Source organism: Oenanthe melanoleuca, chromosome 1 (genome assembly GCF_029582105.1).
Source record: "Oenanthe melanoleuca isolate GR-GAL-2019-014 chromosome 1, OMel1.0, whole genome shotgun sequence".
NCBI classification, from domain to species: Eukaryota; Metazoa; Chordata; class Aves; order Passeriformes; family Muscicapidae; genus Oenanthe; species Oenanthe melanoleuca.
Window position 1 is genome coordinate 80,334,284 of NC_079333.1, and position 26,665 is coordinate 80,360,948.

General features: G+C 38.3%; 1 protein-coding gene across 1 annotated transcript in view; it reads right to left on the bottom strand.

Annotated features, from left to right (window-relative positions):
• Positions 1 to 1,973: 1,973 nt before the first annotated feature.
• The window catches only part of GABRG3 (gamma-aminobutyric acid type A receptor subunit gamma3), a 283,956-nt gene continuing 259,264 nt past the window's right edge, over positions 1,974 to 26,665 (bottom strand). The window contains exons 7-10 of the mRNA XM_056498845.1: positions 12,927 to 13,079; positions 7,048 to 7,244; positions 5,515 to 5,544; positions 1,974 to 2,252 (exon numbers count right to left, since the gene is read on the bottom strand). Of these exons, the coding sequence (XP_056354820.1) occupies positions 1,974 to 2,252; positions 5,515 to 5,544; positions 7,048 to 7,244; positions 12,927 to 13,079 (659 nt within the window). The remainder of the gene's footprint in view (positions 2,253 to 5,514; positions 5,545 to 7,047; positions 7,245 to 12,926; positions 13,080 to 26,665) is intronic.

Below are 26,665 nucleotides of genomic sequence, written 5' to 3' on the forward strand. Positions count from 1 at the left end.
TGCTAATGAGAGTAAGCAAAATGTATTTTGAAATAAAAAGGTTATCATTGGTTTAGAAGACAGCAGAATGGGCAGATTTTTCTAGAAATAAGGCTTTGATTCTACCTCAAAGTATTTCTTCTCTGGGCTTCTAATTTCAATTTTGTCAGTCTGTACAGAAGTAATTCCCCTCCACAACCTAAACCCAGCTATGTTTCTGATATTTCAGACAAGTTAAAAACAGAAGAAAGATTGTTAATAACTACAATTAACTTTTGGATTAGGTTTTTTCTTTTTTTTCCTCCAATTAAAAGCTGAATGGAACAACAGAGCAACAGCAGTGAGAGACAGTGATCTTTCAAAGAACTTGACAGCATATCTGTTCCTTTAGAATTACCATTGCATTTGGTTTTGCTTGTTTGCAGGATTTTCCTTTTGAGGAAAAAGGAACTCCTTTCCAGTCACATCCACTATTCATTTTTTCATCAACTACTGTGTGGAAGAGACAAACATTTTTTGAGTTCATAAAAAAATTATCTCCAAAAGAGAAAAGAAATAGAATTGTTGCTTTAATTATCTTTTAGCTTCAATCTTTTGTAACAATTTGTCATGCAAAAGGTAGTGAAAAGCTATTGCTATGTAATTCTGGATGTGTTTTGTTTTCTTAACAACAATTATGTAGACAGTCTGTAAAAGACATCACTTAATTCAATACTGTAAAACTAGTTCTTGAAAAAAGGTGTAGTTTAGAGTTGAATGGTCAAAACTTTGAAAAATACAAAATTGTTTTTTAGTGTAAAAGACAGTTGGAAATTTTGGGAAAGAATGAAAAGAACCTCTTTCTACATGTGATAACTGTTTAATATTTAATCCAAGTGTCACAATTGAATTCCTGTAATGCACTATTCAAGCCACAATTGTTCAGTCTTTATCTCAGGCCTGGGGAACAACTACCATGAGTAAATATTGCAGTGTTTAATGTTATGAAAAGAAGAAAAAAATTGGCACACACTTTTTCAATTTTATAATAGAACTTTGAGAGAAAAAAAAAGATGCATGGGCCCACTTTTTAGCAGATTGAAATCCAAAGAAAGTCACATATCCCTGGTGCTCTTATATAGTGATTTTTACTCATGGGCTATGCACTGTGAACTGCTACAGTGACACAAACAAGCAGGAACCTTGTCCTACTTCAAGTATAGTACTTTAGAAATCAATGACCATCCTGTGTTTAATGAGTCATAAAAAATAGAGTTAAAAGCTTGAAAAACTGTAGAAGTTATGCCTACAGCTGCCTCACAGATAGGCAAGTCTTATTTATATCAAAATTATAGCTTTCTTCTCTGTCTGCCTTTTAACCTCTAAGTTAAAATCAGTACGTGTGGGTAAGTGGCTAATTCCACGAATCCCAGACCTCTGCAGAAAGTAAAGTCCCTGTTTTGATCCTACCAGATATTTCTTACTGTCTCTCTGTGGTTACTCTATTTCAAAGAGATCAACAATTTCCCAGAACCTATGGCATCAAGCAAATTTAAATACAAATGAGTGTTTTTGTCAGCTTTGGCTTATTTGCTAGTGCCAGTGTACATTGCTCTGAGCCTTAGGGATATGGCAGCATTTTGAAGGAAGTATGGAAATGAAAAATAAAAATTACATATTTAAACTTTGCCTGAACTGTGAATAGCTTCTATGGCAAGGGACAATAGTAGAGATTGTAATATACAATAATTATTCATAAACATCGCTTACACTACAAATTCAGCTGAACTTTGTAAGAACCTTTTTCTTAAAACAAATAGCAGTTAGGAGAGAATTCTTCCATGTTTTTCTTTTTCAGGAAATTACATGTTAAAATTCTTCATCAGGCTCTGTGATGGTGAAGGTGAATGTGGTCTTTATAATTTGAGATGAAACTGTGTCCGTCACTTTTTATGCACTTTCACCATCCATCCGCAGTGAGAAAACGCAGCAGTCTTCACTGCTACAGGCAACATTTAAAGATAGAGGTATCCAACCCAGTAGACCAGGTTAAACAGCAGGAAGGATGTAGGGAAAAAGACCCTGGAGTAAGAGTCCAGTTCTAAGATGTCTATGTGAATCCGTCCTCTCCTCCACGAGCCTGATTTACACTCTTCGTAACAGCAGAAAAAGCTCTGACAGTCTTTCCCATCCAGACATTCATAGACACATGCATCTTCAAAATCTTGCCAATACATGGCATTGTTCAATGTGATGACTGTAGTTGGTGGTCTCATGTCAAGTACAGAATAATTCTGGGAAAAGAAAAAAGTGCAACAGTTTGACAAGTTTCCCTGGATGATGCAGATCAAAATTAATAATCACAGCAAAATGCAATCATTTTTTAACACTTAGGAGTTTCACTTACCTGTCAGAATATTATCTGCAAGTTCTTTTAAACACTTGCAGCTACTACATTTAGGATGGATTCTCAAAAATAAGGAAGATATCCCCCCTTTCCATTTAATTATACAATGTCCTCTGCTTTGCATAGGTGCATTCACTGCCTCTTAACCTGACCATGATTTACAAAAATTGATATGGTCAGCAAAAGATAGTGATCATTTCAGTACAGGATTTCAAAATGCCATCCTGAGGCATGTCCCCTTAGTGCTTATCACACTAACCATGCTCAGAAATAGGACACTTTGATGTTATGCATCCTCACAGCAGCACTCATGCTCACAGACACCTCCTTCTTCAATATACTCCCTATTTATACTTTGTCAGCTTTCCTGTCACATCATTTCCTTGGCAGGCAAGATGCCTTCTCACAACAGTCTCCCCTCTCATTAACCCCCCATTCCATCCTCCTAAATGTCACCTCCTCTGCTGACATCACTAGAAAAGGTCCCACCAGCTTTGCTGCCTGTCTGCACTGTCCTGACCAAGCAGACACAGCCCTGTCAGCCTGGTTTTCTCCACCTCAGAGGCCCTTCCCATTCCTGGGATTGTGCTGAGCGTTGGCTTTGCCTGCAGGAGTGTGCTGGCTGTGCTCTAACAAGCTGGTCACAACTGCTTGCATTTAGGAGGATGCTCTGGGCTCTTGCTTCCATACTATACAAAGTATTCAACATTTTCTGCTGAACCTATTAGGGGGTATCTGAAAACTTCCCTCCTAGATGTGAAAAACATTGGTGATATGACTGATGTACCTCAGTGGAATTTTTTCCTTTTTATATTGACTTAATTTGCTTTCTACAAATCTTTTGGTTTGGCATGTTGTAGTATTACCCATCTCATTAAAAATGCTGGTCCCTGAGCTCAGAACTTGATGTGCATCCCTCTACTTAGATGTTGGCACTGCCAATACAGATAACTGCACCTGAACTGCCCTATGTAATCCACTCAATTACTTCTGGACACAATTCATTTTATCATAAATAAATGCCAAAATGTCTCAGGTGCATTATGCTGTGAACTGCAAGCAGATTGCAGTTTAGAAGCAGATTATTGCAAATCTATTTGTTGAGAATGACTTTATTTCTGAGATTAGATGACAGAAATTACATCTGTATGGTCTTCTCTCTCTTTTGTAAAGTTTTGGGTGGCTTGTTTCAGAAGAGCCTTACAATGTATTGCCATGTGAAAAAAGATCTAAGATAATTGTTCAAGGAATCTTTTTTGTCTCTAGTACTTTCAAGAGAAAAAAAACTATGACTAGAGTATACATGGAGTTCTGCTATGTCATATATTGTACATTTATTGCAGGTCTTTATGAACATTTCCAACTCAGGGACTGACATCTTCCATGCCTGTCTAAAATATTTATGTTAAAAAAAAAAAAAAAAAAAAAGGCTCAGAGAGGTTTTGGTGAGTGAAGATAAAAAAGTGCTCTGGCTCTGCAAAGGAAACTTCCTCATCTCTGGGGTATTTTGTTGTTTTGTTATATCAATTATCTGTTCAGACAGAGGATAAAATAATTGCCCTAATAATACAGAGAGATTAATCTGGTTGTTTTAATCTCTGTCAGGCAGGAGGTATCCTGAAGTGATAAGACTGGAGGGGAAGGTGGATGATCCCCCTGTGTTCTGTGTGTCCAGCTGAGCTGGGGCTGGGAGGACAGAAGTGCTCACAGTGGGCACCATCCCTGTCCCACCTAGGAGGTCTGCCAAGGCAAGGCACTTCTGCAGGGCCTTGGACAAGGCAGCTCAGAGGCAGTGTTAAATATCCTTAATAATATTATTTCTGACAAGGTATATGCGTGTTTTCCAGGAGGAAAAGAAAAGGCTTGGGATTACCTGAACATGGATTTATTAAGATTAATAAATTTTACCTTTTAAGTGTCATCACTACAAAGCTGAAAAATATTAAATGATATCTTGAGAGCCAGAGACATTGCTTATTTAAGGTCTGATTTGAAGATTGTTTTGTATAGACAAAGGTCCCGCTCAGTAACTATTTTAAGGTGAAGAAAAAAACAGTGAGTAAAAAACTTGAAAATGCTGCAGATGCTTTCCAAGCAGATCAGAATGACTAGTTCTAGATAAAGGTTTTTAAACCCTAATGTCATTTTAATTATCTTTCCCTACAGCTTTTAATTGGAAAAGGGAAAGTGCTGCTACCCATTCAACATCCTCTGTTAACATCATCTTTCAGAAGAGTCTGTCCAGGGAATGACAGAAGTAAAAAGAGGATAGATTTAATGCTTGCTGTAAACCATTAATTGCCAATGAGAAGACTTTCTAAGTTATATGAGGTCTTAAAATACAATAGAGAACTCATGTTCATAAAAAAAAAAGTGCATATTATTATTTGTAAGAAGATAGGCTAATAATACAGATCTGGCACTTGTAAATGAGAAACTCCAGCATACCCGACCTAAGAAATGCAAATCCCAATGTTTTAGTTCTGACTCTGTTCTTGTATGATGGCAGACCATTCAACCAGCTGGTTAACTGGCTTCATGCTTTCCAAATGCTTTATATTTGCATATACTATAGCAGGTATTCCAGTTTCAGATTTCATTTCATTAGAGACTCAATTTTGTGCTCTGTTCCAGCTTTATTGCTGCTGCACATATTCCATTTGTAGATAGAGTACAACTACCCGTGTTCAACTTGTGTGTCTAAATTATTTGAAAATCCACCTGAAAGCTTGCTAAAGGTTTGCATATGCATAAATGAACTTTTTTCCCCATGAAACTTAGTTAAAACTCCATAGAAGTTTATTGCATAACTTGTGCTTATTACTTTCTCATAAAATGTAGTGAGAAACTTCTGTATTATATAAAGCAGATACACAAAATTTCTGAGTTAAAAATAACACATAATATTCTATACTTAACCCTCCTCCCTCCCACATCATTTGATAAGTCCTTATAGAAAGAGGCAGCTATGTTCCTCTGCCACAGCTGAAAACAAACTGACCTTTTAACAAAAAAGCAAACCAATATTTTTAGTGAAGTTAGGGTAAAGCATAACATAGCAATACAGCTCTCTTAGGAATTAGTACAAGTAAATGTCAACCATCTATTCATGCCCCCAGTTCTCTCACTGAATAAAGTAACTTACTTACCATTACATGACCAAAACTTACATCAGGCAGCTTAAATAAAGGATAACAAAAGAATTATTCAGAGGAAAACTTAGTGCTTCACATGCATCTATATTCAATAGTATTCCTTGGACCAAGCCCTTAAATGCATAGAACACTTCATGCACTGTGTTCTATATATTCAGCATAATATTCTGTACATTTGAAAAAAGGCATGAACCTTCAGCAGAATGCACATCTAGTTTTCACAGGCTTAAAATCTTTATCAACCCATTACATTTGTCTATTGATCAAACAATAGGTCAGTGAGCATTTTTTTCTGGTGTTAATTTAAATCCTGTCAATGTTGCATGCTTTCTCATGTCTTCATTCATATGTCTGGAATTACATCCTACTAACAAAGATACTCGTGACTTTTTTATTCAGTCTTTCTATAGGATGGCAATTTTAGTTTGATCAGTAGCAAGTTCATTTCAGCCTCAAATTTTTATTTTGGTAACAATCTTTTGCCTTTTGTGAGCAATGCATTTTTGCAAGGAGCTATTTTAGGTTTAATGGAGTTGTCATTGACTAAGTCTGTGGCTTTCTAGACTTTCTCTAATCCCATATTTGTTTCAGCTTTTCCTTCATTAGTTCTCCATTCAATCATTTTCTATAGCTCTTCATTCAATCCCTCTTTACATCATGACCTATTATTCCCCAAATTTAGGCTTCTGTCTCCTCAATTTCCCTCTTCACATTTTTCCTATTTGGCTTTGATTTCTGATTTCAAATGTCCTTATTTCCTCCATTACACACAACGGCACCCACACATCTCCAGCTACTCATCTTGGACACAAAATATTTATCAGTGATCTTGAGTGGTCAGCCTCCTTCCATATGTTTATACTCAGATTTTTTTCTCTATTAAACTGCCCCCTCTCATTCTCATAGTCAGTTATGAAGTAAACCAGGCAGTTCTTGCTGCATGATTGTTTTAGTTGATTCTAAGTAGATAGCTTTTGTGTTTTTCTGGGTGTTACACTTGGAAGTTGCTTTTTGGCCAAAACTGAGCCATGCCTCAAGCCTTTTCAAGTGACCACCATTTTTGTCCTTGGGAACGTGCACCTTTGTGCACAGAGCTTAAACTAAATGCTGGTTCCCAGCAGAGACAGTGGAATTCTGCTCATAAGTATTTCTAGACCTGCTAAGCCATGAAATAGCAATGCATTTGGATATACATTGATGTGCATTTATTTGTATAACAAGCTATGCAATCTGTTTCAGTGGGAGACTTTTCTGACTACCAGCACAGTAACTGGAGGACAAAAGATGCACAGGCAGTGCTGCTGCATGGTGAGCAGGCTGCTTCTGCTAGGAACAGACCTCACTCAGCAGGCAGGTAACTGCTCCTGCTGCTACTGTGGGTGACTTTTCCATCAGCTTTCAGGGCAGATCACACCACTGGGAAAATTTTGGAAGAGTGAAGTGCCATGTGATTGCAGGCTACCATTGAATGATTTCATCTGCTCTGTGAGCTGCACATGAAAATAAATCTAAATGCTCCCATCTTACCGACTTTTTCTTCTTAGTACAGTTTGGTTTCCTGCAACTGGAGTAGTAGTTGAGGGTGGCATACTCCATCAGAGCAGCAAAGACAAATAGAAAGCATACAGTCACAAACAAATCCATGGCTGTGACATAGGAAACACGGGGCAATGACTTTCTTGCAATGGTGCTCAAAGTTGTCATGGTCAATACTGTGGTGATGCCTGCAGAGAGAAACTTAATTGAATTGTGTGCAACATCACTTCTCCGTATCACAGAAGAATCTTTGGAAATAAACATACAAAACAGAAATCCAGATTGTACCCAAGTAATTAATTAATTTCATTTGGTAGTATTAAGAAATAATGAAAAACAACATCAGTAGGGACAAAGTTATTTTGTAAACAAATATTTGCTCTGTTTATTTTCATCTCTGTGAAAGTGACATTGCCATGCCTCTCAATATGCTTTTCTTGATCTCTTTTTTTTTCCAATCCCAGAAGATGGGGGTGAGGGAGAGGGAGAGAATGAAGAAAAATATGAAGCAGAAAAGATACTAAGCCCAGAAAAATAAAACCAAGAAATGTATTAAGCAGTGAAGGAAAAACATTCTATTCCACAGTAGTAGTGCTCTCAGGAAAAATCTTATCCTCAAAAAAGAAAAAGAGGCAGAGGCAGGAAAATTTTCTTGCTAAGATCTGACCATGAATTCTGAAAGTATGTCTTCACACCACTGCTTCCTTGGGAGTCCTCCAGTGCCATTTTCCTTCTGAGTAAAGGAAGTCACTGTTACTTGCTCAGTCAGAGTAAGGCTCTCATTCAGATGCAACATTACCAGAAATAGCCTTTTCAGTTCCTACAAATCATCACTTCTGAGATTGATTTAGTAATAGTGAATATAATGGGATTAGTGTGAAATATCCAAAATAATAAAACCAATGCTAGAATGAAATCTGTGTCATGTCAGTTATTAACTCCTAATAATCCATACAATTTCTCTTCATTCCTGATGAATAGCAGTCTTTTCATTCCCACTTGTTATGAACTGCATGGCTTCTGATAGAAAAAAACCAACTTCTTATTGGCTTGGGAAAAAAAAATAAAGCTTTCCCACAAGTAAGTCTCAAGAGAGAACCTTCTTAGCAAACAACACAACCATAAGGTAATATTTCTTTTTTTATAGTTAAAATGATGTTTCACAATGGTGTACAGTGTTTGAAATGGCAAGGAATGACTGAAATTATGCCCTATAGTTATAACTTCTCACTAAAAGCACTCTGGAGAGAAAGAAATATCTGTGGATTACTTTTGTCTACTTTCTCTTTATGAAGGATTGTCCATCACTGACTCATAAAGTTTGATAGAAGCTAGAGTGATTCACAGGAACATCCTTCTCCATTCAAGCTAACACAAAGTCCCTGGAAAAGCCAGAAGGCAAATTATTGCCTATGTCTCAACCTTGAGTAATAACGATTAATTGAATTCCTTATATGGCTATTACCCAGAAACAAACAAACAAAAAGTTTCTGATGTTTTCCTGATTAAAAAAAAATCACAAGTCAATAACCAAGATGAAACCAATGCTGATAGGAAGTGGAAAGCATGGACTTTGTGTGTGCCTAGGTCATTTAAAAGCTGTTGGGAAAATATTTCCATTTCCTGAAATCTATGTCCCCTCCCAGTATAAGCAGATGGGATTGGCATGATCCAGCAATGTCTCCAGACCCCTCAGCATCAGTTCTGTACCCAGCTGATGCTTTAAAACAGCTGCAAAGACTGTTTAGCCTTTCATCACAGTAGCCAGCTGCAGAGATGCCCAACTGCACAGGGGTGAAGTCTCTGGCTTTGATTTGACCCTTACTAACTAGAGGTCAGCCACTTTCTGTATGGCCTTGACCCAGGCCTTGGGAGTCACTAATTTCAAAAAGAACCACATCCAGACTATGACATACCCTACAATATAAAATAAAGTTCTTTAACACTTCCTGTCCAGTCACACCTTGACACTTCCTAATCCACATTTAGATTTCTGACACAAAAGTGTTCTTCTCAGAGCCATAGGTACATGCTTTCAGGCATTTTACTATCTTAAAAATATTCTCAAAACCTATAGAGTTCTTCCAGTACAATATACAGCATCCTGTTTACCTGGACTCAAATGTAAGTTTTTATTTCCCACTCATCCTGTGATAGGACAGTTTTTTATTAAAAGGCTAAAAAGGAATAATTAGTTTATAGTTATATAAGTCCTCAACTCAGCCTGTATCCTACATTCATGCCTTAAGCCTGAATGTGAAACACCAACTCAAGTCATGCTTGCAACTGGATTCCTGCTCACACTGTAAACAAGCACTGAGTTTTTGAAATGATTAAAATTCTATCTAGTGTATCAATTTTACATCTAGCACACAGGCACAAATTTTAAAATGTTAAAAAATGAGTTTATGGGGATCCAAACAGAGAGGAGAGAGAAAGAAGATGCACCAGATGATACAGTTTTATGTTTCTGTACATTTACAAATCAGAATATATATATGTATGTATGAATAAAATGCAGCACCATTATTTCCAAATATAATATCTAGTTTCTATACCCTTAGTTCTTTTTATCTCTCATGCTAAGGAAATTCAGTTTGTTGAGTGGTTTCAAATGCATATGTCTTGCCAGATGAAATTGTGAAGTCTCTCACTTTGTGGAGTCCCGTATGGCAAAGTGAGCTTTGCATCTGTTATTGAAATTCACAGTGCTCATGAACTATCTACTTCAACAGAATTTTAGTATCAGCTAAGGACAGCTTTGAGGTAACCTGACTTCAAAATTTTCAGGTAGAAATTGTAAGTTTAAGCTTATAAGTGTCTGTAGTGTCTGTGCAAATACCATTTTGGGACGTTATATTGCTCAGTAAATCCCATATCAAAGATGCTATTTCATATAACAAAAAGGACTGACTGAAAGATCAAGTATGCAGATACACAAAATGCATGAAAACACTCTAACATTTAGATCATTGGTCTGAGCAGTAATTTAAAATTATTACTGCTTGCAATCTGCTTACTGGACAGCCATACACAGAGTGAGGTGGCAGGAGTTTCAGTGTAAGAAACTCTGGTCAGCAAGGCTAATTTTTTCTTATTTTCTTGAGGTTATTTTCTTGTTGGTGGGAGACTGAAGGAAATGTCTGCTGCTTTCATGCATGCTATCACTTGTTCATAAAGTTAATTCTCCATCTTTCTGGCCTGGCACCTGTTTTGAGCACTTTCTTGGTTTTCTAGTGAATGAGGTAAGGATGAAATTGCAAGGAAAGCAATGTCCATTTTGTATTAAATATTATCTGTATCTTTTTTTACATCAACACATTTCTGGCCTCAATATCCACTGTATCTTTTTAAACTGCAGTTTGATTTTGCTCTGTAGTAACTGACTGGTCCTATTACATATTATACTCATTTTGAAAAGTACAGGGAAACTGGATGAAAGCTTCAGTTTAACTTAATTCCTTCATATTCAAGGAAAATAACTTATTCTTTTCCAGATCATAACTTTTCTTCAGGGAAAAGTTGCCTCTTGACTTAGAACATTTTGAGATAATTTTTATTACTAGAGACAAGCAGAAACTGCAGAGAGACTTTTTTTCTCTTTGAATGAAGAGCAGAATAACTCAGGATCAAAAAACACAGTTCTCATCCGTCACTCAAATTTTACTTCCATTTTCCCACTGACTCTTCAGGTGGCCTGGAGTTAGTCTTGTTGCCAGTCTGGGCAAGCTTCAAAGCTGCCTCAAAATGCACGTAAAAAAGGGATTATAATACCAAGTTTTTAAAGAATGCTTTAATGTCTCTGGACAGTACTGCTGAAAGAATACTTATGGTCTGAAATCCAAATGATTTTTATGCCAGCATGGAAATATATAATTCAGAAAGGAATAAAACCTGTCCTTTGAGTAGATGCCAAAACTTTGCAAATTATTCATTAATTTCAGAGAGTGAAACATTTCCCTGGTGCTAGTCCTTTACATTAATGTAGCTATGCTTGGAGAAGGCTTGTTACACAGAGTCTCTACAATTAATTTCAATTAATTAGTAGGACAATTTCAGCAGTTTGCCTTTGGCTGCATTACTCACAATCTTACCATGTGCCACCATCTAGATATGGATGTTTGCTATTGCTTAGACAGATTTATAAATTGCATTATACATGCAGGTTTACAGCAAAATGGGAGCATCTGCTCACTGCATCCTGGGGGTCAACAGGCCATTGGCAGTTTGGGAGCAACAGGATTCTGTGCACAAAAGAAGTGACCCATATGCACTTTACTTTTAGAAAAGTTGTATTTTAGCCTATGAAATTAAATTCTCAGTTGGAGCTTTAGGAGTGAGTCATGGCATCCATAGACTTGAGCCTTGGAACAACACATTTTTATGTCCTTACTTCAAATTCATGACTTCATTATCTGAATATATTTTTTCTCTGAACTTCCTGCTGGCTGAGGGGTGAGATGGAGAGTCACACACTAGTGATTAGTGATCTAACATACTTCTGTGTCTAATTATTTGGAAAAATGAGCTGTGGGGAACCACCCTTAGGTACAGGATATGAAAAATGCTTATGACAAATCAATAATGCAAAGTGTTAGATGTCTTTTGTCTCTTTTCTGCATTAATAAGGATAACCCAACTGGATGCTAGGTGACTGCCCCATGCATGGGGCTTCAGACTCCCTTTTAAAAAAAGAATAGTCAGTCTTTCCTTGTCTCTCTGAGTCACCCAATTTAAGAAGAAAATGGTTCAGTTTAAGAGTTCAGCAGAGAAGTATGCTTAAGACCTGTTGCTCAGTTTTCTGGCTGTGAGCGGCAAGTCTACACAGGAACAGGCACTTGTAAGCTGCTCTGTCCTCACCTGTGTATGGTCTTATGGCTGCCCTGGAGGTGTCCCTGGATAACAGAGTAACTGTGAGTCTTTGTGTCCATCCTGCTCTGGGGCTGCAGTGTGCTGGCCCTTTGGCACTCACATGGAGGGAATGAGGACTGAACATCCCTTTCCTGTGACATAACCTCAGAAAAATGGACCTACACAGTAACAAACTCCAGCAGGAGGATGCAATGAATAGCTGGGAATGGTTGAAAACAGGCATGCAAACTTTGACAGAGGCTCCCCTTTTCTCCTAGACTGCTGGGTTTCTGAAAATCAGTTCCTATTGGCACATGTGCCAACCACAACCTGAACTAAGGAATTTTTTTTCCTTTGGTTCTGATGTTTACATGTCAGAACATAACCCTATACCCTTGATGATGTCAAAACATGCAGCTTTTCCTATAGATGCTAGAAAAAATTTCTAAGTCTAAGTCAACATTTCTAAGTGTATACTAAAGCACACTGCCAAAATGCACATGCTGGTCCTGACACAAATGAGTTTCTGGAAAATCTAAACCAGCATAAATCTCCACAATCTATGAAAAATATCAATACACCCAGTGTGAAGCTTAACTTCAAGCATGCAAGCTAAAACACTTTGCATGAGTTAATACTATTACATCCCACAGTTTTCTGTATACATAAGACATAATGCCCAGTGGGGGAGAGTTACAGAAGGAAAGGAAACCAGCAGTGCAATTAATTAATTCCTCAAAAATGTCACTAAAATGTCATGATAAGAACAAGGAGACAGACATTAATTCAAGAGTTTTATGCAAAATAGGTGGCAGTGTCATCCAAAGGGTCATATTAGTTTACTTTTAATTACCCTGTTACAGAAAAAACCCCAGTGGTCTCAGTAATAACTAGATCTGGCTCTGAGAGACATAGTAGCAATAATCCAAAATGTATACCTAGTGGTCTCTTTGAAAGGATGCTGAAATTTTCAAACAGTAGTGTAGGAACATCAGAAAAGGGAATTATTAACAACTTACCTAGTGCTGTTCTTGCTGGTGTGGCATCTTTTTTGATCCAAAAGGATACCCAGGAAAGAACAACTGTTAATATACAGGGAATGTATGTTTGTATAGTGAAGTATCCCATTCTTCTACTTAAGTCAAAGTATATAGTCATGACTACATAATCACCTGCAAGAAGAGCACAAAAAGGAAATTCACATAGCAATGGGATACAGACAGTTGTTCACTGACCTGCTAATATTTTAAATTTCATAAAAACACTGCATATGAAATATTTTATAGTGTTTCAACAGCATCTGCACAGTAATTCTCATGTGAAATTTAAGTAAACCTTGCCATTCTAATATCCTTAAGTTTTAGGTCTCTGTGGAAATTATGTATTTGACAGGCAGAGCTTCTCAGCAATCATTCTGGATGAGTAAAGTTTTCAAAGGCATCTTGGTATTTCTGGATATCTTCATGGCCACAAATGTGAAGGTACTGTCATTCACCAGATTCTGCAATTGCTACACACAAAATCCTTCCTTCTGCAGGCTGTGTCTTCTGTGCCCCAATTTCAGGTCTGAGTGGATTCTGTTACCTTCTTTTGAGATATGAATCTGAAAATAGGGGTCTTTATGGGAAATGTAACATGCACATGAGTATGTCTTCATAGAAGAAGTAATTTATAGACACTAGAACTCAACGCTGGCATTTCAAAACAGTTGTGGCCATTTGTGGTATTTTCAGAAGGTCAGTCTGAACACAAAATTTATTACTTTGCTTTATAGTAAAAATTCAAATCTGGAAGAAGATTAGTTTGTCTCACATTACATGATTTTTTTTCACTGCGTCTCTTTTGCCAACCCTTGTGATTCCACAGGGGATAATAATCTGTCCCTCCCTCTCTCCTCAGTAGAGGCTACTGACCTTGTCACCTCTGGCCTACTAACAGCTCTCTCAGCCTCATAAATGTTAACTTTCTCAGACAATCATGGTGAATAACAGCAATAAAACTGAACTGGGACTGATTTCTGTACTTCACTTGAAGTAGGTTGCTTCCATTTCAGATGTAAAGGAGAGCTTATATGCCTGAGAATTTTTATGTGGTTTTGTCTGAGTGCATCAGATTCAGCCTAATAAATTTTATGGCTTCTTGTTACAAACTTTAACTTTCTAGAGTATGATATTTGCAGAAGGCATCATTTGCAATAATTAAGTAACTCGGTCCTGTTACAGTAAACAATCAGAAGAATGAAGAAACTTGAAACATGTAAAGATTAATCCCCCAAGGAATGTACATACAGCTCACCCAAGCAGAAGCACAATGGGTTTATTAGTTGAGGCAAATTAAAGCTTAATCATCTAGTAACAGAGGGCATATAAAGAAATGCATTTCATACAGTGGATAATTTTACTACAGCTAAATATTATATAGAAAATAAATTAATTCAGCAAGAATAGCTTTCATCCAAAGCATCTCTGCAGTCACTGTAAAATCAATGAATTGATGTAAGTTAGAAAGTTAAAGGGAAATAAAAATATGATGGTAGGAATTTGGGAATGTGTGAAAAGTTCCTGTATGCAAAGTACATCAGTCTGAGATAGATATATTTGGAAAAGGTTGACAAGCCTGTTAATGTTTCCATAGTCCCTCTGTTAGATGAAAGTGTACATTTTTACAAGAATTGTGCCAGCGAAGACTGTGTGACCCAGGAAATTGGAAGTTCATTTCAGAAGCTGTGCTCACAGAGCTCACTGTGTCTCCAGCTAGGAGGTCTGGCAGTGCATCATGAGCCCTGGGGGCTTTTCTGCAGGCTAAGGGTTACTGTCATTCCACTAATCCCCAGCAGTTTTCTCTGTGCAGGAAATGGCACCAGGGAATTGATGTGGGTTAGCAACCACAGGTTCTGCTGGCTTACTGTTTGGCTGGTTTGCCTCACTGAAGCAAGACTTGCACCACAGCAACCAAGATAATTTCCTAGAAACAGGTGTAAAGAGTCAGGTGGAGTGTAAACCAGTGTTTCTACTGACATGAGCAAACTGCAAAGAATGGAAGAAATGTTAATGAATCAAACATTGTCAAGGTAGAAAATGAGGAAAAAAATGAAATCAAAGACTCTAGGAAAAGTGTCAAGCCTTTTCATTTCCTTTACTTAGTTCCTGTGTCTAGAATTGTGTGTTAATGGATAAGCTGCCTGAGAATGGTATAAAGCCAAGCACAATCTGCACACCTCTATTGTGTAGAACAATATGTGATACACACAATCCCAGTACCCACACAGGTCACTGCTCCTCTCAGTAATGTGGTCATGATATCCAGCACAGCAACCTGGACTAGGAGTAGATACTGCATTGTAAGATACTGGGAAAGAAAAAAGAGTCTCTGCTTCCAAGACCTTTGATGAAAATAAACCTGATAAACATGAGAGTGGGAGAAAATTATGGCACATTAAACGATGTAGAGAGTCCATCATCATCAACTGATTTAGTGTCTTTCAGGGAGGATTCATTTCTTTTGTGATTTTAGGCATCTAGAAGGTAAATTCTATAGATGACCTGCTCACTGCAGCCTCCTTTCTACACTCAATGAAAAGAAATTGGTGCTTCCAGTACATGGTTCGTTTTATCTGCTTTAGAGGCACATTTTAGAAGGTGAATGTATTCAAAATGTTTCCATTTCTCTTCTGTGATTAAGAAACAAGAGAGAGGGGCTGAGATGTGGACAAAAACACTGTAGACACTTGCAGATTACACAAGGAGTTAGCCACACCCCTTGATTCCATGGCATGAGCTAAACTGGGCTCCTCCAGTGAGGATGCTAAGGTTATTTTATTTGACTATAATAACCTTTTTGATGTTTTAAAGGGTATTTTAGTTATTTTCCTCCTTTTTCTAGTTAAAGTTGATGTCTTCAACCTTTAGGATATGCACAACTCCCTTCCTTCCTTCCTTCCTTCCTTCCTTCCTTCCTTCCTTCCTTCCTTCCTTCCTTCCTTCCTTCCTTCCTTCCTTCCTTCCTTCCTTCCTTCCTTCCTTCCTTCCTCCCCTTCTCCCCTCCCATCAAATAAAGGAAATCTGACTTTATAAAATTTTATAAAAAAAATATGAAATTTTACAAGCTGCAAATTCCCAGGTATCCAACAAGGACCCACAGATGTGTAAGAAGCACCCACTGAAGATGAAAACCTCCATTCATTTATCTATCCACTGACCTATTTTCTTGTCTGAGATCAACAGACATTCTCACAATGAGGAAGACAGACCCAGGCAGCAGCTGTGCATAAGGACTTGTACTCTACCCTCTCTGCTGCTGTGTGTTTATGGGAACACACTGACTAATAATACACCAAGCAATTTGCTTCTCTAGATCTAGTGTCACAAAGAGGATGTAAAAGGAGAATTTGCTGGTTCTCCTAGAGTACTCAAACCATGCTTAGAGAGAATGTAGCTCCAGGACAATACTGCTGACAATGTTTGTAGGAGGAAGAAATCACCATTCTTGAAATTCAGAGCCCCAGCAGCAAGCATCAGTGTTGTGTCTGCTCTCAGAGACAAGCATGCTTCTGTACAACATGTACTGAATGAATCTTTTTAATAGCTATGGTAAATTAAAGTGTTCAGTTAAATTACCACTTCAGTTCTATCCTTGGCCAAGTCAACTTCTATTGAGATTACTGGATTCTTTCATTACATTCTTTCATTACATTATGTACGAGAGCATGTGCTGTGGCTGCTTTCCTTACTGCACTACTCCAAACTGCATGCTGCTGCTGCTGCTGACAATGATGGTGATGGTGATATTATTCTTCACATTATTCCTTCCAGAAGTAAATATTCTCTATGTATTTGAAAGCACTGCATGCACATTAAAGAAAAGTAGCCATGGTACATATATATCTTTCTCTATACACACAAAATAATCTGTGCAAGGAAACTCTCCTCTCTTCTGAAAGACTCTCCTCTTTTCTGGGATACAATTCATTCTGTATATTCTGCAGCCATGTGCAACCCAGAGGAGGGAAAACGCTTCAAGAGCTCTGCTCAGTGCCTCCTTGCACCTTTGGGAGCCTTCAGCTCCACCTGCTGTTCCTGCCACTGCTAGAAGGGGAGCTGGGGCTCACTGTGTGACAAAGTTCTGCAGTGTAGGCAAGATCAGAAAAATCTCCTTCCCAACTGCACTTGGTTTGAAAGTAATCACACTGTGGTTGCCTAGCAAAGTACCACTGGAATAGCCAATACCAAGAAACTTCATTTTTAAACCCAGAGCAGAATTCTGTCTTTTAATGACTTAAATAATATTCTCAGGAAGGCAAACTAACTTTGAACTGAATGTTCAGCCATCAATTCACTGAGATACTGAAAATTATCTTGAGGCAAAGTAGAACATGATCAGTTTTCTATAAATGGAGCAAAACATGCACCTTTAGGCAACAAATCTGGAGTAATGAAATATTGCAGCAATGCTTCCCATGAAACAAGATGATGCTGGCTGTGACCCATAGGACTTATATCAGCCTAAGTTTCTAGTTTGAAAGTAGGACACTGTTTAGAGCAATAATGATTTCCCATGTAATAACTGCTGTGGATTTTAATGAGCAGTATTAAACTACAGCAAATTGTTTTGACTTTTGAAGACTAAGGGTCTGTTGGCTTGAATTGCTAGAATATTGCCTGTGTTGCAACAGGAATGGCTCCCTTGAAGGTAAAGAGTTTGAGCAGAATGCAACTGGTTATTTTATTAAAATAAATAAGTTTTAAAAATACAAAGTTATGTACTGTAAGTAATTTATTTACTCAAACTATACTATACTATCTTATGTCACGTTTTCATTCATCCTTCCATTATACTCTGGGGTTGACAATTCACTTAGAAAAAAAGATTAAAATTATTAACTTTACAAAGACTGAAATATGAAGGTACAATGCATACACAGAGTAGATTCAGCATGTGAATGAAGGTTATGTGCCAGTTGTCCATAGAACTGCAGAATAATGAGGAGGGGCAGAGTTTATCCATGCTGCTACAGGAGTTTGATTTCAGAAGAAAGCCCTAGTCATTAAATGAGGAGTCACACTGTGTGCCACAAGTATTACTTTGTTGATCAGCAAGACCACAGAGACTGAATTGTCTTCCTCATTATCTTAATAAATCAAATTTACTTAATAGCATGTAAACTAACTTTCCAAACTTCAGAGCATTTTAAATTATTTTTTCATTTGGAAGCCAAGAGAAGACCTTATTTAATCTTGCCATTAGCTATTAATTTTACCCTGAACTTTTTTTCTGATCTTTGCTTCCCAAAGCTCCATTTTTTATTTCCTGGGCTAGGTTTCTCTTCTTTCTTAGTAAATTGAAAGTTTTTTAGTCAGTAGGTATAGAAGTTTCTGCAAAATGTTCACCAGAGAGGTTTATTGGAAGAGATGCATGTGGAATTGGAAGCAAAACTATTGCAGCAGTGCTGGTGCCAACTGGGAATGTGCAAGTGTCATGTTCAACACATAGCTCCAGATTCTGCACTGGCTGGAAAGAACATCTCAGTTCAAGGTCAGGCAGAAACACAGGCAGTATTACAAAACCCAGCCCTGCCTAATTTATATAATGGGGATTATTCAGCCTGGAAAGGAGAAGGCTCCAGAAGACCTAATTGCAGCTTTCCAATACCTGAAGGGAGCCTACAAGAAAAATGGAGACTCTTTACAAGGGCATGTTGTGACAGAACAAGTGGGAATGAATTAAAAATGAAAGAGAGCACTATTAGATTAGATATTAGGAAAAATTCTTTATTGTGAAGGTGGTGAGGCACAGAAACAGTGAAGTTGTGGGTGCCCTGTCCCTGAGAGAGCTCAGGGCCAGGTTGGATGGAGATCTGATCAGTCTGATCTGGTGCAAGGTGTCCCTGGTCAAGGCAATGGAGCTGGAACAAGATGATCTTTAATGTCTCTTGCAACAAGCCATTCTGTGATTCTATGACTCTATGACTCAAAATCAGATGGAAGAGTCATGTGAGCTAGCTCTTTCCACATCCCAGGCCCTCCTCCCTGTACCTCAGAGATATCCCTGTGGAGGGTCAAGCTATCTTCTTAGTAGAACTACTAAATAAAAAAGAAAGATGGGCTGTGATTGCTTCAATTACATTGCCTACAATTAGTACTTCATCAGCTGGTCTGTCTTTGGAGCTGGTATCCCATCCTAACATGACTTTATCTTCAGCCAGGTATGAAACAAGTTTGGACTTTGGAAGATCCAAAAACTCTACAAAATGGTAGAAGAAAGAGCTTAATGTACTCATAGGTGGCTATGAATCCAAAATGAGCCATTTTGTCCATTAACACAAAAAAGACAAGGGTGAAAACAGGATTCAGCAGTTCTTTTGAAAAAAAAAAAAAAAAAAAAAAGGAGGAAAAATGAGAGTCATGAAAGTATTATTAAAAATGCCTTTATCTTCTTCAGCATCATTATAAATAATGAAGAAATGCTGAGGACTTATTGCAGGCTTATTCTGCCTCCTCCAAAATAGGTCGGTCAACAAAAACTGGTGGACACAATTTTTCCTCCACAGTAGTCTAAAACAAATCCTTCCAATACAAAAGGAAGAACAAAATTACCAAGGTCATGCTGCCACTTAAGGGTCAGTCTTAGATTTCCCTATGCTTTGGCCTTTAGGTATTCCACAGTGACACCTGAATATTGTGCTTGGATGGGAGCCTGTGTATAGCAGAGGAAGATATTACACCTTATTTCAAGTAAGTGTTGGAGTGGTAGCAGGCACTGCTACATTAATACATTTCTGCTTAAGCTGCATGCTTAACCTCACAAAAAATGCATACAGAGCTTCAGAGGTGTCACTTCTACATGTATTGCCATAGTAGCAATGTGACTAGATGTCTAGTCACAAGCAAGGATCTTAGGCAATGGATCAAAAAAGCTTTCTGTGTCCCAAAGATCTCTGGTTTTGAGTTCATAATTGCCTTTGGCATTATCAGGATGTGTCTGTGTACGTGTGCCTGAACTAGAGCAGTGTAGCCCAGATCTGGCTTTCAGCTCTTACACTTGAAAAGCACATTTTTCAGAAATACATTCATACCATGACCCCAAATCATTGCTAAAGTTTCCCATTATCATAGACAAATTACTATATCAGTACACAGTAGGAAAAAAATAACTGGATTTGTTCAAAGTTCTAACTTCTTTATATTGATAGTTTTTTCCCCAGAATCATTAGCATACATATGTTGTATACTGGAACTTTTCATGAAGAACTGAAATTAAATAAGCAAAAGACCCAATTTCTCAAGACTTAAATTAATTTTGTACCAGAGTAATTTGAATCCTATTAGTCAGTATTTCTTGTGCCCTAAATAATTCTTTATGTGCCACTGACAATTGAAACTGACAATTCAACTGCAATAACTTCACCCTTTGTATCCCATATTTTCTGTTGAGTGTCCGGGATATTTTGACTGTACTCAGGAGATGAATCAAGCTCCATGAATACAACTGACCTCCAGAATATATTTGAAGAATAGAAGCCTTGAAAAAAAATTACTGCTATTTTAGAATTTGGTGGCATGATCAAGACTCTTTTATTTGCATACTAATGTGTTTACATAGACTATGTAAGCAGTCCTGCCAAATACAGCTATTCTGTCTTCCCAGTCATAACCACTGTACATAAAGCCCTCCTCCCACTAAGCCATGTGAAGCTGTAGTATGTTATTCATCTATGAGGTATTACAAGCACCAGAAATGCTCTCAGGATGTTCCTATTAACTTTAGCCATAATGACATTTTCATTTTGCAACATGAAGTATCATTTAATGTATCCTTTGAAACACAGAACCACTGAAAACAAAGGGATTTTAATTTGGCTTTTGTAAGGTATAAGTAATATTGTAAAATCCTTCAAAAAATGCAGTTTCACTCAGGCACATAATGAGAATAAAAATGTATAATATCATAAATGGACTCTGATCCATGATTACCAGTCTACTTCAATTTCTGCCTTATCAGTAGAAAAGTTACACACATAATCTCTTTTTGAATTAATGTATCAATCTGAGAGAAAATCAATATACAAATATGGTGCAGCATGGTGTGATCCATTACTCACTATCCTTAAGAAGTCTTGCTATTTCCCATATATAGGTTTTCTTTTGTGTTTGAGGAACAGAAGTGAACAATACCAGATGAAGTAAAAACAATAATAAATTACCGTAGCTGCTGATGTGAAAGTAGACGAAGGATCAGAGTGAAAATAAATGTCTTTTATGCAGGAATCTTTCCCTGAGAGGGTTTATTGATGAGCTGTGCAATGCTTTTTGAATGGAATATTTTTTCCCAGTCCACAGAGCATCAAATACTGTAGCACATCTGAGGCTACACAGCATTAATGACTCTGGCTTTCACTTTGCTCTTGAAAAGCACTGAGAACCCTCAGTTTCACGACATCTGTCAATGCCAATCACTTCTCATTCATTTCTGGTATTGAAATTCTTACTCTCAGGAGCTGTTGTTTGTGGGAGGCAGCACATTTGTGTTGCAGTTTGTTACATAGTCCCACAGGACTGGATTTGGTGAGCTTGTAATTCCCAAAGCAGTTGAAATAGTTTTTAATTAGCCATCAAAAACCCCCATGTTAACATTTTCAAATAAAATGCTTTCTTTTTCTTCCCCTGAATTTGTTTTTACACATTAAATAAAGAAAATCCCCAAACAAAAAACCCTCTTTGCTTGACCTGATATTCTTTCTGCTTCAGAAAAATGTTCATGACTTTGGCCTTACCCACAGTCATTGTGACTGCATTGTATTACTATGACATCTTTTATATAAGCATGGAATGGAGTAGCCTGTTTCTTTCTATCTGTACTGACATCTATTCCACCTCACCTGTCCCTAACAGATGCTCTTGTGGATAGCTTTAAACAGCACCTCACTGCTGGAAGCCCTTCCCTCTTGGTCATGCCGTGCTCTGAAAGAGCCTATGGTGATTATTTGGCTGCATTTTCTGAATTGTGCTAACCCCAAAGTTACTGATAAAGCAGAACATCTTTTAGAAAGGCATCCTATCTTTATTTTTAGAAATTCTAGCAGTAGAGTTTCACTACAAGCCTTGAAGTTCTTTCAATGCCTAGTTATTCTCACTGTGAAAAACAGGCGATTGTTTTAACTGAGTGAGTGTTTAACTGAGACTTAGTCTGAAACCATCTAGCATCAACTCAGACCTTGAGCCTTAGTATATCTTTGCTAGACTGCTGAAGCATTTTTAGCCAGTTTTGTTTTTCCCATGTAGGCATTTATATATAGTAATTTACTATCCTTTATCCATTAAGATAAACAGTTATGGTCTTTTAACAAGAGGAATTATTTTTAGTCTCTGGTAAAGTTTATACTTTGGTAATTTTATTTAGATTTCTGAAACTTTTGGAAGGGAAAGAAAAAAAAGTATTTTATGTGCCCTCAAGCTTCATCAGCTCTTTAAACTATTACTATCAAAGGATATGTTAAGCAAAGAAAGAATTTATGAAGAAATTGTGGCAGGCAAGTGATTGGGATGGAATGGGATGGGATGGGATGGGATGGGATGGGATGGGATGGAATGGAATAGAATAGAATAGAATAGAATAGAATAGAATAGAATAGAATAGAATAGAATAGAATAGAATAGAATAGAATAGAATAGAATAGAATAGAATAGAATAGAATAGAATAGGTTTGGGTTGGAAAGGACTTACAACAATTATCTAATCCAATTCCCTCACCATTCAGGACTGACCCAAGGTTAAAGCCTGTTATTAAGGCTATTTTCCAAATAACTGCTAAACACTGACATGCTTGGGGCACCAACCACCTCTTTAGGAAGCCTGTTCCAGTGTTTTATCACTCCTCTCAGTAAAGAAATGCTTGTTAAGGTCCAATCTGGGCCTCCTCTGGTACAGCTTTAAACCATTCCCATGTGTCCTATCACTAAACAAGGAAGAAGAGCTCAGCACATCCCTCTCTATTTCCTCTCCTTAGGAAGCTGCTGAGGGCAATGCAATCACCCCTTTGTCTTCTTTTCCCCAAATCAGACAAACTCAAAATCCCCCCTTCTCTTTACAGGACACACCTTCCAGCCCTGTCACCAGCTCTGTTGCCCTCCTCTGGATGCAATCAAGGACTTTCATTCCCTAATACATTGCAAACTTTGTTTTCCACAAGAAGTATTGATTACTTGCATTAAAAGAAAAGCTAGAGTGGGTTTCTCTTTTATACTCTAACTTTTTAACTCACATCAAATTCCTGCATGCTGGAGACAATGTCATTTTAGTTAAGAAGTAGTAAAGGGAGAGGTTGAGAGTTTCCAAGGAATGCTAGTATTTGCAGAAGGAGCTTTCTAGCACAGTCTTTCAGATTAATGACATCTGGCACTGGTATTTCCCACTTCACATCATAGGTAGATATGGGTTTTGTCCTACAAAGGTATTTGGCAATCTGTATTGCAGATGCAAGCTTGCATTCTGTGTGCTGTCTTATCTGGTGGAATAAAGAAAAATATTGATCTTGCAGGATGCAGTCACTTACTCACTTCCAAGACAGTTGACAGCTGGAGAAAAATAATACTTCTGACTGTTATTTTAGCCCTTCTTTGCCCACTCAAGGCTTTCTAACTGGATTACTATCATTCTTACTTGCATTCCAAGAAATAACTCTTTTGTCTTCAAGTCTCCTTGATATTGCCTTTTCAAATATATATTCATAATCAGGCTATGAGTATTGCTTTTATTAATTCCCTCAGCTTGCACCTCTGGTCTAATGCAATGGGATTCTTTTTCCATTGCATTCCCTAGTGCCTTTGTTCCTATGTGCTATTAATAAATTATGTCTGTGATTTAAAAAACGCTCTCCTATTTCTCATTTCCACTAGATATTTTTCTTTCTTGCACTGTCCTCCTGGATTGTCTAGTCATTCTGCCCGATACTTCTGAGTTCCTTTGTGAGGAATGAAAAAGTCAGCCGAAATCTCATCCAAATCCATCTACCTCTCATCTGTTCATCTCTACTTATGAATAATATTTTTCATTTCTGAACTCAGTGTTCAAACTTTCATCAGAAGTTTTCATTTATTTTAGTTCAACTGGAAATAAACTTGGCCTTGACTCACCAATAATGTTAAAGTCACAAAATCAGTCCAAATCTCTTGATATCCCTCCCCTTGCTGTCTCTAGGGAATTGCTGTGTATATTAATTAATTCCTCTCTATCCAGTATTCTGCAGTGGGAAATATTTAACTTGCAGAACAATAACATGCACTGATTTTCCTGTCAAATTAAATACTGTCAGAAAAACCACCAACGCTCTCTCTGTGGCAAAAGAAGCAATAGAGCTGTTTTCCCTAAGTGCCATTCAGTAGCACCTTTAAATAGGTCTCTTCACACTTGGGCAAGAGCCCACACCTTTTTACATCATCTCTGCATGACCTGAAAAAGGCCAAGTGACCACAAAGAACTGCAGAGAGGAGAAAGGACTCCAGAAAAGGGCTTCTAAAGAAAGGCATGGGCATGGTAAATGGTCAAGTAACACAAAAATGATGTTTCATGCACAATTCACAGCTGTAGAACAGAGCAACTGTAGTAAAGGATTTCAATACCCATGGATGACAGAAGTTAATTCATTTTTGCCAAACAAAACCTAAAGGTTTTGTAGCAAAGCCAGACCAAACTTTGGATTTCTTTTCTGTTAACTCTGCTGACTTTTTGAAGAGCATATGGTAATGTCTTAGATTCTTACTTCATAAGTTCCAGTTTTCCTCAACTCAATTCATGCAATTACCTCAAAATGTATGAGTTTTGTGAGGGAGTGGAGTGATGTACTTCAATGGATGAATCACCACTAGATGCTTATTCACGTGGGCCTGGTTGAAGAGGACGGAACATCAGATAAGTGCAAATTAAAGGAGAACATAAGATAAACTCTGACTATGACACTACAAAGTTGAAATATTCAGAAACTTGAACCAGCTGTTTGTAAGAGGAGAACAATTTGGGAATGGCTAAATATGGCATTTTTTAAAAACTATTTAATGCCTGTGCTGCTGTGGTGGTTAAAGTTCCAGTCAGCAGACAGAAGCAAAGAACAGAGTGTATGATTTAAAGATACATTTTTTTCCCAAATCATGGGATCACAGAATGGTTTGGATTGGAAGTGACCTTAAAGACCATCTAGTTCCAGCCCTCCTGCCATGGGCAGGGACTCCTCCCAATAGAACACAGTCCCATTCAACATGGCCTTCAACACTTCCAGGGACAGGGCACCCACAGCTTCTCTGGACAGCCTGATCCAGTGCTGACCATCCTCACAGTGAGGCCTTTCTTCCTTATATCTAATCTAAGTCTACCCTCTTCAAATTTAAATCCACTCCCCCTTGTCCTATCTCTACATGCCTTGTAAAAAGTTCTACAGCTCTCTTGTAGCTGCTTTAGGTACTGGAAGATGCCATAAGATCTTCCTGGTGGCTCTTCTTCCCGCTGAACAACCTCAGCTCTCTCAGCCTGTCTTCATAGGAGAGATGCTCCAGGCCTCTCATCAGCTCCTCTGGCCACACTGAAATCCTTCTCCCTCTCCCAATGTAATGGGTCTTCCCTCTTCAGTCTGCAGAGCCATGGAGTGGTTCTGCCAAGGGCACCTCAGCCTGTGCCTGTTGCTGGTCCTTGCCTAGCAAGCATCCATTTTTCTGCATTATTGGCTCCCACCCTCGTATCTGGGGAGGTTTTGGCTGCCTGTCTGTCCACTGCAGACCATCCCTGGAACCAGCTATCTAACTCCTTCTCAGCCTCCCTGATGCTACACAGGTCTGCTGCCTGTCCCTGTCCCAGGAGAATGGTCCAGGCACTACCCACAGCCTGAGGTCCCCACTGCAGCCTCTCTCAGCAGCTGTGTGTGGCTGGAGGCATTGGCCAGCACAGGGATAGAGGAGGCAGACCTTTGGGGCAGCCCCTGCCATGTCTCCTGGCCTCACTCACACCTCATCAGTCACTTTTCTGTGAGTTGCCAGCTCCTGGCCAGTCTCAGGGATCCCCTGGGCTTTCCTTGGCTCAGGAAATCCCCCTCTATGCCAGGATCCCCTGCAGAACATGCCTGCACCAGAGCTGCTCACCCCAGGGAGTCTGTGAAAGATCACATTTTCATGCACAAAGCCTGGTTCATCCATGTGAAAGGACTGAGTTAAAAATTTGAAGAGCTGCACTGGTGGAAGGGCTGTGGAAAGCTGGAGGCTGGCAGTTCACAATAGTTGTGTATCTCTGCTTGTACTGCTTGTTTTCAGCATGAGCAGCTTCCTTGCTGTGCCTCACAGGCCTGGGACTTGTAACCATGCCCTGCCCTCATTAAACAACTGGAGATGGACTCCAGCCCGGAGAACATTTTGTGTTGATGGCAGCTTAAATATTTGGTAGCTCTTTCAAAAGCTCTTCAGCTTGTTGTGAATCAGTGAGGTACAGATTTCTAAGTCACTTATGCCATGTGTTTACCAGGTAATTGGATGAGCATGAGGGAGGCTTTAGGCTCAGCATGTTCTGGCACCTGCCCACTCTGCTGCTATAGGAAGGCTTTGTTAACACTGACAGGTTTAGTGGGATCACTTTGGGACCACTGCTACTGTGCAACTGCAGCATGCAGCCTCCCCATGACCCCACAGACTGACCAACAGACACTTCTGAGAATTTTCTCCTATAAACATTATTTTTAAATATGCAAACAGAATCTGTTAGTACTGGTAATCTAATGCAAAAGGTA